The sequence below is a fragment of the Helicoverpa zea genome, chromosome 31 (assembly GCF_022581195.2).
Source record: "Helicoverpa zea isolate HzStark_Cry1AcR chromosome 31, ilHelZeax1.1, whole genome shotgun sequence".
NCBI lineage: Eukaryota > Metazoa > Arthropoda > Insecta > Lepidoptera > Noctuidae > Helicoverpa > Helicoverpa zea.
The window spans coordinates 7581649-7599705 of record NC_061482.1 but is presented as its reverse complement, the minus strand read 5'-3'; the positions used below and the strand labels follow the sequence as shown (position 1 = coordinate 7599705).

At 41.5% G+C, this 18057-nt stretch overlaps 1 protein-coding gene across 3 annotated transcripts in view; it reads left to right on the top strand.

The window, feature by feature from the left end:
- Window positions 1–1239: 1239 nt before the first annotated feature.
- Window positions 1240–18057, top strand: part of LOC124645328 (potassium voltage-gated channel protein Shaker) — a 301935-nt gene continuing 285117 nt past the window's right edge. Inside the window, exon 1 of one of the 3 annotated variants that reach the window (XM_047185128.1) lies at window positions 1240–1592. In XM_047185128.1, coding sequence (XP_047041084.1) covers window positions 1498–1592 — 95 coding nt within the window. In that variant the 5' untranslated portion in view covers window positions 1240–1497. The remainder of the gene's footprint in view (window positions 1593–18057) is intronic. The other 2 variants (XM_047185130.1, XM_047185129.1) reach the window with 2 other exon arrangements.

Sequence of the window (18057 nt, the reverse complement as noted above, 5' to 3'; positions counted from 1 at the left end):
CGGGCGATGTATCTTGAAGAATCCGTTGTTGGCTGATTGGCTGCGCAGTATCAATAGGTACATATTTTTTATGGCACATGGCGTATCAATACATATTATTTACTGGCCAAGTGCGAGTCGGACTCGCGCACGAAGGGTTCCGTACCATTATTTATAAAACCGCATCTACCTTTTTTTTACCTGCTGCCGTTATCGATATCGAGCAAAAAATCACGTTTGTTGATAATAGTTGATAAACAAAATATTTATTTTATTCTAGTTTTCAGTATTTGTTGTTATAGCGGCAACAGAAATATATCATCTATGAAAATTTCAACTCTCCAACTATAACGGTTCATGAGATACAGCCTGGTGACAGACAGACGGATGGACGGACGGATGGACAGAGGAGCGAAAACAATAGGGTCCCTTTTACCCTTTGGGTTCGGAACCCTAAAAATCACGTTTGTTGTATGGGAGCCCCCAAACTATGTATTTTTTTATTCTAGTTTTCAGTATTTGTTGTTATAGCGGCAACAGAAATACATCATCTGTGGAAATTTCAACTCTCTAACTATCACGGTTCATGAGATACAGCCTGGTGACAGACGGACAGAGGAGCGAAAACAATAGGGTCCCGTTTTACCCTTTGGGTACGGAACCCTAAAAACTAAGAATACGCCAGGGCGAGCAGCTATGTAAGTAACTTAAAACGATAATATTACTAGTTTGCTGGTAACGTCAAAAATCTGGAGACGAGATACCATCGTGATATTCACAGAAACTATATAACATAGTTATTTCAGTTTACATTAGGCGGGTTCCACTGACACACCCAAACAAACTGATGAATGTCAGGGACATACTATTATACATCTATGTATACTATACCTACCTAGTCCTACTTAAGTCTATTTACCGAATCGTAGGATGTAAGCCATCTAAATGCGTAAATATCAATAATTGTGCTGAATGTTACAATTTTCTCGTAACCGAAACCCGTAATCCAATTTCATATTCGATTCATAGTCTGGCTATTTAGCCCCGGCATTGACCTAGTAGACGACGTATGGCGCGAAAACTGTAGACGACGATCGTAAAAGTTTATAATTATCATCTTCATCCTATTTCTCACCGCGTTATGGTAAATGTAAAGCTGTAATATAATTGTCCACTTATTAAACCGTGGGTTTTAGTAATTACGCAAATGTGAGGAGAAAAACTGTCCAGTGTAAAAATAAAACTCAGCAGTCGCAGACACGTCGGTAGGACGCGCTCCGTAATCCAGGAATACTTTACGCACTCTGAAAATATTTTAAGATAACGTTTGCGAGAGAGCGCTCGCCGACGCAGCGGACGCTCCAGAGAAAGAAAATACGCGAGCGATATAAACAAACGCGATTTTAACTAGGTGTTATGGTCGGGTTATCGGTAACCTGTATTGGAAGTGTTTTGTGATACAATCATGTTGGTGTGAGGAGTGCAGTGCTGTGGTTTCAGTGGGTGTTTGTCTTCACCATGTTCGCTGGTGGAGGCGCTGGTTTCCAGAAGCAGTCGAAACCGCCGTGGGAAAGTACTAACACCAGCTCTGGCGCGGACATCCCGTATAATCGGTGAGTTCTATGAGTGAATGACAGAAAATATTTCATGTAGGTAGGTAAAAAAAAAACATTTAAACTTGGAAGTGGGTAGAAAAACAGCAACATTTTTTTATTTTGTGTTTTTAGTTTCAGTTCTGTTTATCAATGGAAATTAAAATATTGTTAAAGGTACGAATCGCCACGTCGCATCGCCTATTGCATACTATAATAAAATATCTACCATATGGTTATCTACATAGGAAGTTTGAAATAAAATGATTTCATACGCCGCTGGCGAGCTACTTAATTATTATTTTACCGTCTCAACAAAATATTTCAAATGCGAATTTGAGTTTGTTTGCTCCGACTGGCCCGATTTAGAATAGATAATTGGATGTACCTAGATTAAAGCTGAAGGTATATGGGTAATTCTTTTAACTATGCGTAAAATGGTTTCCTCGGTTCAGTGTAAAACCTCGAAGTATTGAATGGAAAATGGGAATATTCCGCATGTTTTGATTTTATTTCCGCGGTCTTACTTGGTTCATAAACTTTTATTATCCCATTTTCTGCCATTCTACAATAACTAAATATATAAAGAGAACTAAGTATAACTAAATAAGTAGGTACCTAGGTGCATTCAGATTAGTAATTGGTCGTGAGAACCGAGAAAGAACATACCTAAAGCTACTTTTTGCTGTAACCACGGGAACAGCCAGTTAGCTGTAATGTTGTTGTTGGACTTCAAGAGTGCCATTACAAAGCGAAGTACATATATATTCGTTATATATATGCGTTCTAGTTAACTATCGGGCCCGAAAACAGCGAACGAATCGAATAGTCTGCAATTAAAGAATTCAAATTCTTTACATAAAATTCTATAAAACCTCGTACATTTGCCTGCACCGAGTCTGTCGAATCGTCTGAATCTCAAAGATCATGACGATGATCTACGTTCACCAGATGTTTGTTTAAGCCACCATTTCAATTTCAACCTGAGTGCTTAGTGCGAGTTTTCGTGAATTTTTTTACGGACTCACATGAGAGCGCGTATACTAAGATTTGTATGGAACAAAAACAGCTCCACCTAGTGTCAAAAATTGGAACCTGTTTTTGTTCCATACAAACAGTGTTGCCAACAGTTGTAGAAGCTTACCACCAGAGTCAACTTTTAAAACCACCAGAAAACCACTAACAAAAATTTATCCCACACTTAAAATCACCAAATTCACCACTAAAAAAATATTGTTTATATTTTATTGTAACCTAAAACAATTTAATCATCCAAAGATGTAACTCGGCAACGATAGAAAATTAAAACAGACAAAGCATTACATCTGTTTAGCAATTCATCCGACCCGATCCGAATCCTTCACAAATTATAATCGGCGTAGTAGTTACGCATTTGACCAATGAATGAGTACTTAATATAATTATATAGTAGTCGTTCACCTTTTTGTTTTGTAGATGCTTTTTTGACATTCCGTGAGACTTCAAATCTCCATAGTAACTCCTTAAAGTTGTACCACAAAACTTACATTTCGCTACTTGACCCGCAGTACTTTCAACATTTCGCCACTAAATAGGGGACTTAAACCACCAGTATTAGTGGAAAATCCACTAAGTTGGCAACACTGCATACAAATCTTAGTATACGCGCTCTCATGTGAGTCCGTAAAAAAATTCACGAAAACTCGCACTAAGCACTCTGTTCCCTGTAACACCAATAACGCCATCTATTGCAGGGTTGCGGTATCAAGTTCCGCAAGAATTTGTAGCGCCATCTATTCAGTATGACCTGTAAAGTGAACTAAAAACGTACGAACTTGATGTAAGGCGATTATCACACTGCCCCGCATGATGCAGCGTAGTGCGTGGATGCGTTTTTTTTCCGTTGTATGGAAATATCTCCGTTTGTATGGAAAACACGCATAGTCCAACACACTGAAAATGCATCCACGCGCGTTCATGCGGATCACGCACATACATGCGGAGAAACACGCACCCCCGCGCGTAGGTGCGGGGCGAGACGCAAGGTATGGCACACTGAATCCCGCAATGCCGCGCGTGATTTTGAATGGGCGTGACGTGTATATTTGAAAATGGAACTCGCTGTGCGTGAATTTACAAAACGCACCTACGCGCGTGAGTGCGTGAAAAACCCGCACGATGATGCAGATCTGCACTCCCGCAGGAACGCGCGTAGGTGCGTCGACACACAAGATGCAGCGTGATGCGGGGCAGTGTGAAGATCACCTTAAAGTTCCTATTTGTGACATTAGGTTTATGCTTGAAGAGTGGCGATGGGATTTTCCCGGCAATTTGTTTTAGCTAGCTAGTTAAAGAATACTTAGATTTAAAATTAATTTATATGTTCTTACTTCTTTAATAGTCATCTAAACGATATAAAATGTTTTTTCTTAAACGTATTTATGTGAACCTTATTACATAAATTTTAATGTCCGTATCCGAAGTGTCCGAAGTACTATGTGGTGGGGATATTGGGAGCTTCCATTACTTCTAATAAGTAACTAGGTAGGTACCTACTGATTCATAATGGCACTATATCGTGTGTTGTAAAAATATATAAAATACCTACATCTTTTTTATTTGACACAGTAGCAAAAAGTTGCGAGAGCTAGATGGCGTTGCTGTCGTGCACGCTTCACGCTCCCAATAGGTTGCTGAGGACAGCCTTTGAATAATAATTAATTTAACATTATAATTCGCTTGTAGCAGCGAAGGATTTACGAGTTTGGTGATTTTCAAATTCGACGTCTTTAATCAGTGGTTTTGAATGACAAAATTTTTATACAAATGGCTTATAGATCTAATAATTACTTACAATCCTACAGTTGGAACTTATGACATGACAGTTATAAGACTATTTAAAAAAAAACCCCATTTAAAAATAATTCACATCAACATTTATTTACAGGTAGGTAGGTAAATCTTGCATCGTTTTCTAATCTTTTGCATTTACAAACATTAAGCTTAAGAAATCATTGTTCATGAAAAAACAGCCGTGTCTAAATAGGTAAAGAAGTAGTGCTTTTGCGTACATTTGAAATGTTTAGAAAAATTCGCTTGGCGTCTAGACAAGACCCATCTGACTGACCTATTAAAGGCACTCACAAACGGCGGTCTTCGAATTTCCAGCCATTTCCTAAATATCTTCGTTCTATAATTTTAAGGCAGGCACGGAATGGACACGTCGTGCTTCAAATGGGCTACTTCGACATGACGTGCCTACATTTTTGCAAAAATAAGGTACATTCCCATCATAAACTTTAGTATTATCATGGACTTTCTGAGTACCTATGTTGCATAATTTGAATCAGCACATTACCTACGTACTTCAAAGTCTCGGGGCGATGCCTGAACAAGACAATTTGTTTTTAAATACCGTTCGTAGCTCCTCCGATAATGACGGAAGAAGTAGTGTTATTTTAGTCAATTAGGAATTTGCTTTAACAGATATCGAGCTGTGCTTGCATGTTTGAGTGCAAAGGCTTTTCAAGATCAACTGATCTTAGCTACGATACTTTTCAGTAGATTTCAGTATCCTCTTAAGGTCTTGTAGAGGATGGCTACGAATTTGTAGTAGATAAATAAATTATCTAGACAGACATAGCTGCCGAAATTGTATATCTAGAAAAGCATCTGTCTTACCTACTGTTAATCTAGTTTTTAGATATGTGAACATCTAGGTACATGATCGTATTCGATGACAAATTACGGTCGACAAATGGTCGCGGTCAAATCATCTTTCAGAAATGAAAAAGCCAATATCCTTTGGCCTGCATTGCTTTTAATCAGATTTAAGACTGAAATGGATGGGGATGGATGGTGGCACCAAGCTATAACTGAAAAAATGCTTTACCTTGGCATGGCATATCCATTGTTTAATATTCCTAAATACAATATCTGATTACTTGACTACCTTTGATCATGTTTTAAATAACGTGTCCATGAGCACTTGTCCAAGTTAGTTTTATAAATAAACTCTTTTGCAAAAAAAGCGGGCACCTATGCGAAATCTGAGTTTTAAGGACTTTACGTGTACTTTAAAGGGTTTTAATGATTGTAGTATGTTTCTAGCATCAAAAGGGTTAGCCAAGCATGCGTGAGAGTGTATTCTAAATTTGAATTTTGTACAATTGCTAAGAAATTGGTTAAACCTTGTTTTGGACTAATTGCTGGCAGAAAGTTCGTCGGTGTTTTGAAAAGTTTTTGTAGTGATTTTCAGAAAACTGATAATGCAGTTTTAATTAATGATTAATGTACCTTTTTGTTAGATAAAACATTTTTGAAAAACTATGCGTATTTGATAACATTTTCACCTGCTCTAAATGGGCTATACTGATGATTGATGGCAATGTGAGGAGTTTCGGTATTTTAGTGTAAAGCGTTGTACTGTTTAAATATTGTACCCACGTGTTTTAAAATATCGCTTTTTCATAATTAAACACTATTTAGAGGAGTATCAGTACATTGGGCTGCGACAAAACCAATTTAAAGTAAGCAGTGCCGATCGCAACTCGTCTCCTATCGGACTTTGACATTAAAAAATACCAAAGTTTGTGATAAATGTTAAAATTAACCACATGAAAAATGATGAAGAGGGTTTAAGCTATCTAAAAAGTCTAATTATTGCCGCGTTGAAGCTCTCTATAACTCCATAGTTATCGGGTTACTAAACGACGATTTCGCTGAAAGGGAGTCAAGAATTCAAAAGTATTGACCAAACGTATGTTTCTTAAGAAATGAGCAGTTAGCCAATTATTGTTATGATTTAAGCAGGAAAGTGCTGTAGATGCTAGAAAATCTCGGTGGAGGCAAGTTTATTTAATAAAATGTCAGTGGGATGAAAACACGCTATTTGAACGCTCAGACTCATAGATCTTCGGAGGTCTACGGAGTTTCCCAAAAGACGAGGTTGTTTGAAAATCAGTGATTACGAGACCTTAAGACCTCTTGCTCACAGTCTATGCGCTATTTTCTGTATTTTGTAGAATTTCAAGATTTTAAAAAATGTTAAAGTCCGAAAGGAGACGAGTTGTGATCGGCACTGCTTACTTTAAATTGGTTTTGTCGTAGCCCAATGTACTGATACTCCTCTAAATAGTGTTTAATTATGAAAAAGCGATATTTTAAAACACGTGGGTACTATTTAAACAGTACAACGCTTTACACTAAAATACCGAAACTCTTAACATTGCCATCAATCATCAGTATAGCCCATTTAGAGCAGGTGAAAATTTTATCAAATACGCATAGTTTTTCAAAAATGTTTTATCTAACAAAAAGGTACATTAATCATTAATTAAAACTGCATTATCAGTTTTCTGAAAATCACTTCAAAAACTTTTCAAAACATCGACGAACTTTCTGCCAGCAATTAGTCCAAAACAAGGTTTAAGCAATTTCTTAGCAATTGTACAAAATTCAAATTTAGAATACACTCTCACGCATGCTTGGCTAACCCTTTTGATGCTAGAAACATACTACAATCATTAAAACCCTTTGAAATACACGTAAAGTCCTTAAAACTAAGATTTCGCATAGGTGCCCGCTTTTTTTTGCAAAAGAGTGTATATATAGTACTCGACGTTAATGTTCAATTAAGTTAACATAGCTAACTATCATAATCTTGAGCAGCCTTCGAATGCACGTCGGAGCTGGATTAGGATCGTGACTGAAGGACGCGAGGGGGCAGTGGGAGGTGGAGAACAATGCGACACTGTACTGAACACGCGTTCTTTATGAAACTATTGTACTCAAATATAAATTCTAAAGCAATAAAATTATATATTTTATTTTCTGTTTTGTAACAAAGGGTAGGTAGGTACTTAGGTACACCTACATGAAGCTATCGCCATTCATAAAAGGGCGTTTTGCAGAACCCTTACCTTTAAAAGGATATTAATTAGTAGGTATAATTGTTAAAGAGTACCTACAGCTCTAGGGTAGAAATTATAATTCGTACCGTAGAATGTCACGCGGTAGTGTACCTATCCGCTTTAGGAGTTGAAAATTTCAATCAGTCGGACAACTACTTATTAGGTACTTACATTCCTTTCAGGAGCTACCCCTGACACCCCTGGAACACTCATTACCATGATATGCCCCATATATCCATTGCACACTGTTGTATGGACTCGAGGACGTGGAGTGCCTCGGGTTCTTGCAAAAGTTCTCGTGATACCCCCAGGGGTAACTATGGGGCGTCATGGGTATTCGTTTCGATCATTGCAAAACTGATTGTTAAAGCAGTGCAGGTTAGTACTTGGGAAGCCTTTGACAACGACGTTTTAGATTGACTACGTGAAGATACTGATTTGTGATGATTTCCATTCTAGGCAGAACCAGATGAAATGCATAGCTTAGGTAGTTCGCCTACCTAACCCAGGTATAATTCACAGTCAGCTTTTTATTATTACTATACTATTTATTGGTTTAAAGTTTGTTGTCAATATCTACATGCGAGATAACAAAGAGCTTTGGATACTAATTCGAACGAAACTGTCAGTGTAAGGGTGCGTCCACATCTGGCGAATGCGCCGCGAATGCGCAGCACGCGAGCCGATCGCGAGCTGTCCGCGAGCTGCGCGCGTGCAGTCACTGCAATAGTTCGGTGCGCCTCTTTAGCGCAACTCACGCAAGGCTCGTATAGAGCGCGCGAGCGGCGCGCGATCTGCGCGCAATCAGTTCTCGCCCTTACAGTTCCGTATATTGGCTCAGTACTATCGAAGATGGCAGACGTCGCGCGCCGCCTGCGCGCCGCTCGCGTGCGGCGCTTAGGTCGCGCGCGAGCTGCGCGCGTGCGGCGCAGAAGCGGCGCACGAACAAAAATGCACGCGCGCAGCTCGCGGACAGCTCGCGATCGGCTCGCGATCGGCTCGCGTGCTGCGCATTCGCGGCGCATTCGCCAGATGTGGACGCACCCTTAGCTCTTAATACAAACAACATGTTGCATAATTTTCAACATCAAGTCTAGTCTGTTAAGTAGGTACGTACTCAGGTAAGCCCATGGCTTAGCATGGCAATAGCTTGACAAAGTCGACTAGGTACCTATAACATTTGTGGGTAACCCCGCCAGGCGCCGAAAGGTTAAGGTCACAGTTTACTCGCGAACTTTGAACGAATTTTAATTATACACCTAGATTTGGGCGGTTTTTTTTTTATCGTTCAATCGAGTTAGTTCGCGTATTGTTTATTTGATTATTCTATGGGGTACAATAGATGTATCGTGGTTCTAAAAACCAAATTAAGGCTTTGACGTCAGTGTTTGTCAGTTTGTCAGTCTAGTTTTGTAGGTATATAGTTAACTGTCTTTAGGTGGATAGGTACCTGCCTACGTTTCAAGGCCTTTTTTATACTCGACTATTGTTAAAGGCGATAAATAAAAAACCGGCCGAGTACGAATCGGACATGCGCACGTAGGGTTCCGTACCAGCCATACTAATCTATACTAATATTATACAGATGAAAACTTTGTTTGTTGTTTGGTTGTAATGAATAGGCTCAAAAACTACTGGACAGTTTTTAAAAATTCTTTCACCATTCGAAAGTTACATTATCCACAAGTAACATAGGCTATATTTTATCCCGGTACGGGCAGTAGTTACCACGGGACGCGGGTGAAACCGCGGGAAATCGGCTAGTATTATATATCTATATATATAAAAATTAAACCCGCTTTTCGTTGTCACGACATAACATGAAAACGGCTTGACCGATTTGGCTGAAAATTAGACGGGAAGTAACTTAGACCCGGGAGAAGGTTTTAGGATAGTTTTTGTCACCATTCGGCTACGGGACGCGGGTGAAACCGCGGGCGAAAGCTAGTATACTATTTATGGATATATATTTTACCCTCTGGGTACGGAACCCTAAAAACACCCAATAGATACTGTTAGCAAATTTTGTCGGCGTTCTTGAAAAAATCCTCTAAAGTTTAGAGCAACTAGAATTTGATAAGAGCATGGGTACCTACAACAGTAGGTGGTACTTTAAATTTATCTGATGAGAAAATAAAGATATAACCTCCTACTTACCTACTGTGGGCAGAAGACTTTGAAAACAAGTAATTAACGAAAATAAATCAATTTTAAAACTAAAAAACAATTTAATCTCCTACAGCTTAGTAGAAAATATTTTGTTTATTCGCCTAATCGTATTTATAAATAATCGGGATTTAATCGCTATCAATAGACCTAAAGCTGCGATACCTTTTTATTTTCCCTGCGTTTCGACCGAATTGCACCGATCGTGGTCACGGGTGGACTGATGACAGCTATTGCCGTCTCCGTGAAGCTCCTTCATATCGGGTGTATCGTACCTAATCATATTAAATCCTGTCACATATAGTTTACGATATTCTAAAGCGAATTGTAAATAAAAAAATAACCTAATCCATTCAGTGGTTTGGCCACAGGAGTCATTTTTCGTTTTCATATATTTTTTTTTTATCTTAGCAAGTCGCTATAGTTTTCATAATTTACAACATCATGTGTGAAGCACAGATAAAGTAAGGACTATCGAATGTTTTGACCAGTTAACAGCTGTCAGTTTCCAAGGGAGAATTTCAGTTCTTTGTAATGACTGACTCCTATATTGTGTTCTAATTTTCGGACATTTTTATTCCATGTAAGCCTGGCTTCCCTGTATCCATCCAGGGTGAGAGAGACCCTGCGCGTATTGTTGACCTCTTTAAGGAACAATTTAGGATAACTTCACCGATGGGCCCCAGCTTGTCCGTGCTGGATGCTGATAGTCATAGTGACCTGGGTACCACCTTTACAGTAAATGACATTAAATGTATGATTAGCTCAATGTCTCGAGGAAAGTCGATGGCCTCAGTATTGAGCATCTCCGATTTGCGGGTCCGCATTTACCGAGAGTTTTAGCAATGCTTTTTAACTTTTGTATAAGTCATGGGTACCTTCCTAGTCAAATGACTAAACAATTGTAGTTCCCATACTTAAAAATAAAACAGGGGATATCGCTGATAAAACTAACTACAGGCCTGTTTATCTGGCTACTATAATCGCTAAAGTGCTTGACAGCCTGCTCAATAAACAACTTAATAAGTATGTCCATTTGCACGACAATCAGTTCGGCTTTCGGCCTGGACTTTCAACAGAAAGTGCTATTTTGTGTTTGAAGTGGGCTGTCAGGTACTATGCGGAGAGAAAAACTCCAACCTACGCTTGCTTCCATGATCTATCCAAGGCATTTGATCTGGTCTCTTACAGTATTCTATGGAGAAAATTATATGAGGCAGGAGTACCACCTGACTTAATTACTACTTTTAAATATTGGTATGGAGGCCAGATCAATCAGGTCCGCTGGGCAGGGGCCCTATCGGAGCCGTATGGGTTGGAGTGCGGTGTTAGGCAGGGCAGTGTTAGCAGGAGGAAACCCCTTACTGGGGGAGCTCCAGAAGCTTTTTAATGCCGTCCTGTTTGAAGGGAGAACTCCAGAGGCGTGGAGTAGGAGTGTTGTCGTCCTGTTCTTCAAAAAGGGAGACAAAACCCAGCTGAAGAACTATCGACCCATTTCCCTCCTAAGCCACGTCTATAAGCTGTTCTCAAGAGTGATCACGAACCGACTTGCGCGAAGACTCGACGAATTCCAACCACCGGAGCAGGCTGGGTTTCGGAGCGGATACGGCACCATAGACCACATCCACACAGTGCGGCAGATTATACAGAAGACCGAAGAGTATAATCAGCCCCTGTGTCTAGCATTTGTGGACTATGAGAAGGCCTTTGACTCGGTTGAAATCTGGTCTGTTCTGGAGTCCCTGCAGCGTTGTCAAGTAGATTGGCGATACATCCAAGTGATGAGATGTCTCTACGAAGCCGCTACAATGTCCGTCCAAGTACAGAATCAGCAAACAAGGCCCATACCGTTGCATCGAGGAGTGAGACAAGGGGATGTTACTTCCCCGAAACTGTTCACTAATGCAATGGAGGATATGTTCAAGACGCTGAACTGGAAAGGACGCGGCATCAACATCAATGGCGAACACATCTCTCACTTGCGATTTGCTGACGATATCGTCATCATGGCGGAAACCCTGCAGGACCTACAACAGATGCTGAACGACCTGGCTGAATCTTCTCTACGCATCGGCCTACGGATGAACTTGGACAAAACCAAGGTCATGTTCAATGAACATGTTCTACCGGAACCGATTACGATACACGGCGCCGTTCTCGAAGTTGTTCGGAAATATGTATACCTCGGGCAGACATTGCAGTTAGGTAGAAACAACTTTGAGGACGAGGTGAATAGGAGAATTCAGTTGGGTTGGGCTGCATTTGGGAAGCTACGTCGAGTCCTAACATCGTCGATCCCACAGTGCCTAAAGACAAAAGTCTTCAATCAGTGCGTCCTACCTGTCATGACTTACGGAGCCGAAACGTGGACACTGTCGGTACGGCTGGTTCACAAGTTTAAAGTCGCTCAGCGGGCTATGGAAAGGGCTATGCTCGGCATTTCTCTGAGGGATCGCATCAGAAATGAGGTAATCCGTCAGAGAACCAAGGTCATCGACATAGCCCACCGAATCAGCAAGCTGAAGTGGCAGTGGGCTGGCCATATTAGCCGAAGAACCGATAACCGTTGGGGTAAACGAGTTCTAGGGTGGAGACCACGCCTCGGCAAACGTAGTGTAGGACGTCCTCAGGCACGGTGGAGTGATGACTTGCGCAAGACGGCTGGCAGGAGCTGGATGCGAGAAGCTGAAAATCGATCTCAGAGGCGTGCACTTGGAGAGGCCTATGTCCAGCAGTGGACTGCGATAGGCTGATGATGATGATGATGTTAGGCAGGGGGGGATAAGCTCAACAACGCTCTTCAACCTTTACGTCAACGAGCTGATCGAGGCGCTCAGTAGAGAGCGTGAGGGTTGCTACATTAACGGAGTTAGTTTCAAGAACATTAGCTATGCCGATGACATGGCTCTACGGAGTGCCTCGGTTTGTGGTCTCAGAAGGTTGCTGGCTATCTGTGAAGGCTATGTTAAAAATCACGGATTAGTCTACAATGAAAAGAAAAGCGTAAAGTATATCTTAGACACCATGGACTGTGTTTCGGATGGCACGTTAAACTGTAGGTCCCGGCTGTCATTGAACATCCTTGGCAGTCGTTACGGGTAGTCAGAAGCCAATAAGTCTGACACCAGTCTAACCAAGGGGTATCGGGTTGCCCGGGTAACTGGGTTGAGGAGGTCAGATAGGCAGTCGCTTCTTGTAAAGCACTGGTACTCAGCTGAATCCGGTTAGACTGGAAGCCGACCCCAACATGATTGGGAAAAGGCTCGGGAGATGATGATGATGAAAAGAAAAGCGTAGTCATGGTCTTTGAAGCTGGTGGTCGATGTCTGAAAACAATACCTCCTGTGAGGTTAAATGGTACGGCTTTGCAGAGGACCTATAATTTTAAATATCTTGGCCATATATTGACTTCCAGCTTAAAAGATGATCAAGATATTGAGAGGGAAAGAAGGGCGCTGTCGGTTCGAGCTAATATGATTGCTCGCGGGTTTGCTTGTTGTAACGTAGCTGTGAAGCAAACTTTATTTCGTGCTTATTGTACCTCTTTCTACACGTGCGGCCTGTGCATCATTTACTCAGAAATCGTACAGCGCCATTCGAGTACAATACAATAACGCGTTCCGGGTCTTAATGGGGCTGCCTCGCTTCTGCAGCGCATCAGGGATGTTTGCTGAAGCTCGCATTGACTGCTTCTAAGCAACAATGAGGAAAAGATGCGCGTCCCTGGTGCGCCGTGTTCGGGACAGCCCCAACACCTTAGTGCGCTGTATAGCGAGTAGACTCGACTGCCTGTATATGAATCACTGCTGCAGACTTTCCACTTCGGTGATAGACCTGCAGTGGTGATTTGATACAGGCAGTTATCTTAGGTTAGGATGCTTTGTGTTGTAATTTACTAACATAGTAATTAAGTAAAAATTGTTACTAACAAAATGAGTCATGGTCACTTGAATAAATGAATTTAATTTAGTTACTTTGTTTGAAAAAATCTTGATTTTTATTTTTACGTGTTTTATTTTTTTCTTTGTGCTAATCGACATATTATATATGTATATTAACGTATTTAATTTAATGTGATTAGGCACGACACACCCGATATATATGGCGTGTAAGGCCCGATTATTTGTAAATATGTGAACAAATCGCGAAAGATTAAACTGTGATACGCCTATCGTTGTAGGTTATCGCCAATCGCGTAAACCCCATGATTTTGTTTGAATGTGGTACAGACAGCCGTGTTTTCAGCGTGATAAAAAAATTTATAGACTTAGAATTTTCACCCGATACTCCTCGATCGTTCCCTCAATGCTGAGGATCGTGACTCCTTTTTATTTCGTCAACCAGTTGTCTCCATCGGTTACGTTCCGTTGCTTGGTGTAGTGCAGTGCTGACAGATATCTCCAGTTCCTCCGATATCTGGTCTGACCACCGTTTGGGACTTCTACCTCTAGGTCTTTTGCCTTCAATTTTTCCTGTTACCATCAGGCGTTCCAAGTTGTTAGTGTCTCTGCGAGCAACGTGGCCGAAATACCGTACTATTCGCTGCAAGCAGGTAGTGGATAAGCGTTTTGTCTTTTCTAGCTTTAGTTGTTGTAGAATGGATACATTTGTGCGGAAGGCTGTCCATGGTATCTGCAGCATACGGCGCCAACACCACATCTCAAAAGCGTCGATTCTCAGCCTGTCGGCAGCTTTAAAAGTCCACGTTTCCGCACCATATAATGCGATGGAAAAGACAAGAGTGCGGACCAGATGTATTTTGGTCCGATATCTGATGTTTCGGTCCTTCCAGACTTTGCTCAACTGGGTCATCGCTGTCTTTGCCATGCCAATTCGCCTACGTATTTCAGGTTCGCTACTTCCCTTATTTGTTATTAACGAGCCAAGGTATTGGAACTGGTTTACGGTCTCGTAGTCTTGTAGGATATCAGTGCGTTGAATAGTGTCAAATCGATCAACGATCATGAGCTTGGTCTTAGATTTGTTAATTGCAAGTCCCATTTCCAGACTGGCTGTTTCTAAACGACGCAGCAGCTCCGCCATTTCGTTTTCGGATGATGCGAAAAGGGTGGTATCGTCTGCATATCTCAGATTAGATATCTTGACTCCACCTATCTTTATGCCACCCTCCCAGTCTTCTAGCGTTTGACGCATAATGTGTTCTCCGTAAATATTAAAGAGTATAGGAGAGCTTATGCATCCCTGACGAACGCCCTTCTGGAATGTGAAACGGCTTGATGTTGTGTCTCCTACTGTTACAGTGCCATAACTCGACTCATAAAGGTTGCGAATCAGCATTACGAGGTGGGAGGGTACCCCCGCTTCGGTAAGTACTTTCCATAGTTTCTCCCACTTGACGCAGTCAAAAGCTTTTTGGTAGTCCACAAAACACATGAAAGTTGGGGTGTTATATTCGTAGCATTTTTCTATTATGAGCCTTAAGTTTAATATTTGTTCTCTCGTTCCCCTTTCTTTTACAAAACCCGCTTGTTCTTGGGGTATTTGCCAATCCAGGAAAGCTCTTAGTCTGGCATTGAGGATGTTAAGGAGAACTTTGCTGGCATGGGATATTAGTGCAATAGTTCTGTAATTACTACAGTTCCGCATCGATCCTTTTTTATGGAGAGGAAGAATTGCGGAGTGTACCCAGTCAGATGGCCAAAGTCCTGTATGCCATATTCTATTGCATATATTATGCAGGCATGTTATTCCATTTGAGCCCAGTCCTTTCAAGACTTCCGCTGTGATTCGATCCGGCCCTGGTGCTTTATTTCTTTTAAGTTTCCGGATCGCATCTTCAACTTCTGAGCGGAGAATGCTGGGCTCTTCATCTCCTATGATTTTATTTGATGAAGTGGATTTGGATGATTGGTCTTGGTAGAGTTCCTCGCAGTATTCTTTCCATCTTTAGCTACTTTGGCTACTTTGGCAACTTCATGTATCGGATTCCCATTTTTGTCATCTATCACCCACGAGGAAGGTTTGACTTTGTGTGTTATTTGTTTGACCTTTCTGAAAAGATCAGCAGTTTGATACTTGTCCGCATGGTGTTCGATTTCGGTACAGATGTTCTCCAAATACTGGTTCTTATCCCTTCTGCACTGTCTTTGAATTAACCTGGACATTTGAGAGTACTTCACTTCGAAATTTTCGGGTCTTTCGCCACTTTTGAGTTCTTTACGTAGCTTTATGTTAGACCAAACCTCCTCTGACATCCAGTCTTTTTTATCCATAGGTTTTTTGGCTATAAAATCTAGTGCATTAACAATTTTCTCGCTAAACTGCTGCCATTGCTCTTCTGGATTCATATGTGCAATTTTAGGGGTGAGTTCTGCTAGATATGATTCCGTATTGTTCTGGAAACCATCGTATTCCGGTTCTGAGAGCCTAGCTAAAGGTTTTGCTTTCTTACGACGAAACTTTAGACGCACTCGTAGATCTGACACTAGCAGTTGATGATCAGAGCCACAATCCGCTCCTGGATATGTTCTAGTGTTCGTTATGGACGACTTCCATCTGTTTGCAATCGTAATAAAATCAATTTGATTACGGTATTTTCCTCCGGGTGAAGTCCATGTATATAATCTTCGCTTGTGGTGTTTGAAGCACGTGTTGGTTATAGTTAAATTATTGCTTACACAGAAATCTATGAACATTTCACCCCTCTCATTTCTGGTGCCAAGTCCATGTTTTCCAAGTATGTGGCGGATGTGGTCATCTTGTTCAGTGCTCCCTACCTTCGCATTCCAGTCTCCTTGAATTATTAGGATCTCGCGCTTGGATATGTTCTCTACTGTTGTTTGTAGAGTTCCATAAAAATTGTCAATGTCTTCCTTTGTTGACTGTGCTGTAGGTGAGTAGATTTGGATGATGTTTAGGGGAAGTGGGGTACAGTTGATGCGCATGGTCATAATTCTGTCATTTATTGGGATGTAGCCAGTGACGAATTTACGTAGTCTACGAGATACCAGTATGCCTACGCCATTTTTGCTATCAGTTTCGTGACCGGAGAAAAACATTAGATTGCCACTCGAAGTTGTGAGGTGTCCTTGTTGCTTCATATGAGTTTCGCATAATCCAAGCAACATAAGATTGTGTTCATTCATCTCCTTCTCTACAATCGCGAGTTTTCCCGGTTTCAGCAATCCTCTTACGTTCCATGTTCCCATTCTTTGCTTGATGCGCATGGATGGTTTCTTGTTGTCCTCAGTAGCATCAACTGCCTCGGTAGCCTGATGACACACTATCGAAGAGTCTTCGGTCGCATATTTCACACTCGTCGACCCGGGAATCGGCGAGCGCCGAGGGTCAGTCGGATCGTCCGACGTACTAACTTTTCTGTCGTTGACCTTCATGGAGTTCTCTTGGGAGCATAATCGTAGTGGGTTCCCATTACCTTCTACGTCGGTTTGTTTTGAGGGTATTTAGTCCCCAGGGCCACCGTAGCCATGTTGTTGAGTAGGATACTTCACCGCCGCCTACTACTCGGCGTTGGCGTATTTTACAGCGGTCTTATTCCCTGGTGGTATTGGGTGTACGCCGTTCACCAGCCAACCCTCCTCCTTTCGCAACCGGGCTTGGGACCGTCTATGGCGGAGTTTCACCCGATATCCAATGAAATTTTAATATTGCGGAGTCTCGTTCGTTTATATCGCAGGTACCTTACAGGCGCCGGGTGTCGCGAGATGACTCCCGGTCACCGTAGGCGTGGGTCTGTGGGCGGTGAGTTCGGGTGGCTCATCGTCCCTCTGTCTGCTTAGACGACAGACCCGTGTCGACGGCGCGCGTTGTTCCACGCTCTCCTCAAAGAGATGTCAGCAACCCCAGCGGGGCCCAGCAGGGCCAAGGCCTGCCGGGGCTGCGGGTTGTTCGAAAGAGATACCGCGGCCCTGGTACATAAAAGGCCTATGACGGAACACGACGGTTTTTAGTCAGTAAGAGTCTGACACTCCCTCACCGCTGCTAACTCGGGTCATTTGATGATTTTTGACGTCGTTAAAAAAAAAGGTACCTTACAGGTACATACTTACATAATGTTGAGGTACATTGTCTTTATAATTCATACTTAAAAGGTATCTTCTATAAAAAATGGATGGTTCAGACAGGTAAAAAAACTTCTGCATAAAATATATTTTATAAAATTAAAATTTTCTCATAGCATAATATTGAAGAAAAGCCATATCAAAAACCATTGTCTTTGAACAGCGGGTACCTATCTGTTGCACAATTTTACGTAATAACCATTACCTACTTATTAACTTTAAAATGCATTGTGTCGCACTAAAATGCGAAAAAGACGAAAAGAGCGATGTTCTTTTGTTATGAAATTCAGTGATGCTCGGCAGAAGGGGCGGCGAAAAGCGAAAAAGTGGCGGTAGTGTGCTACTGAGTGTTTGAGGTTGAATCTAAAGTTTTCTCGCCAAGTGACA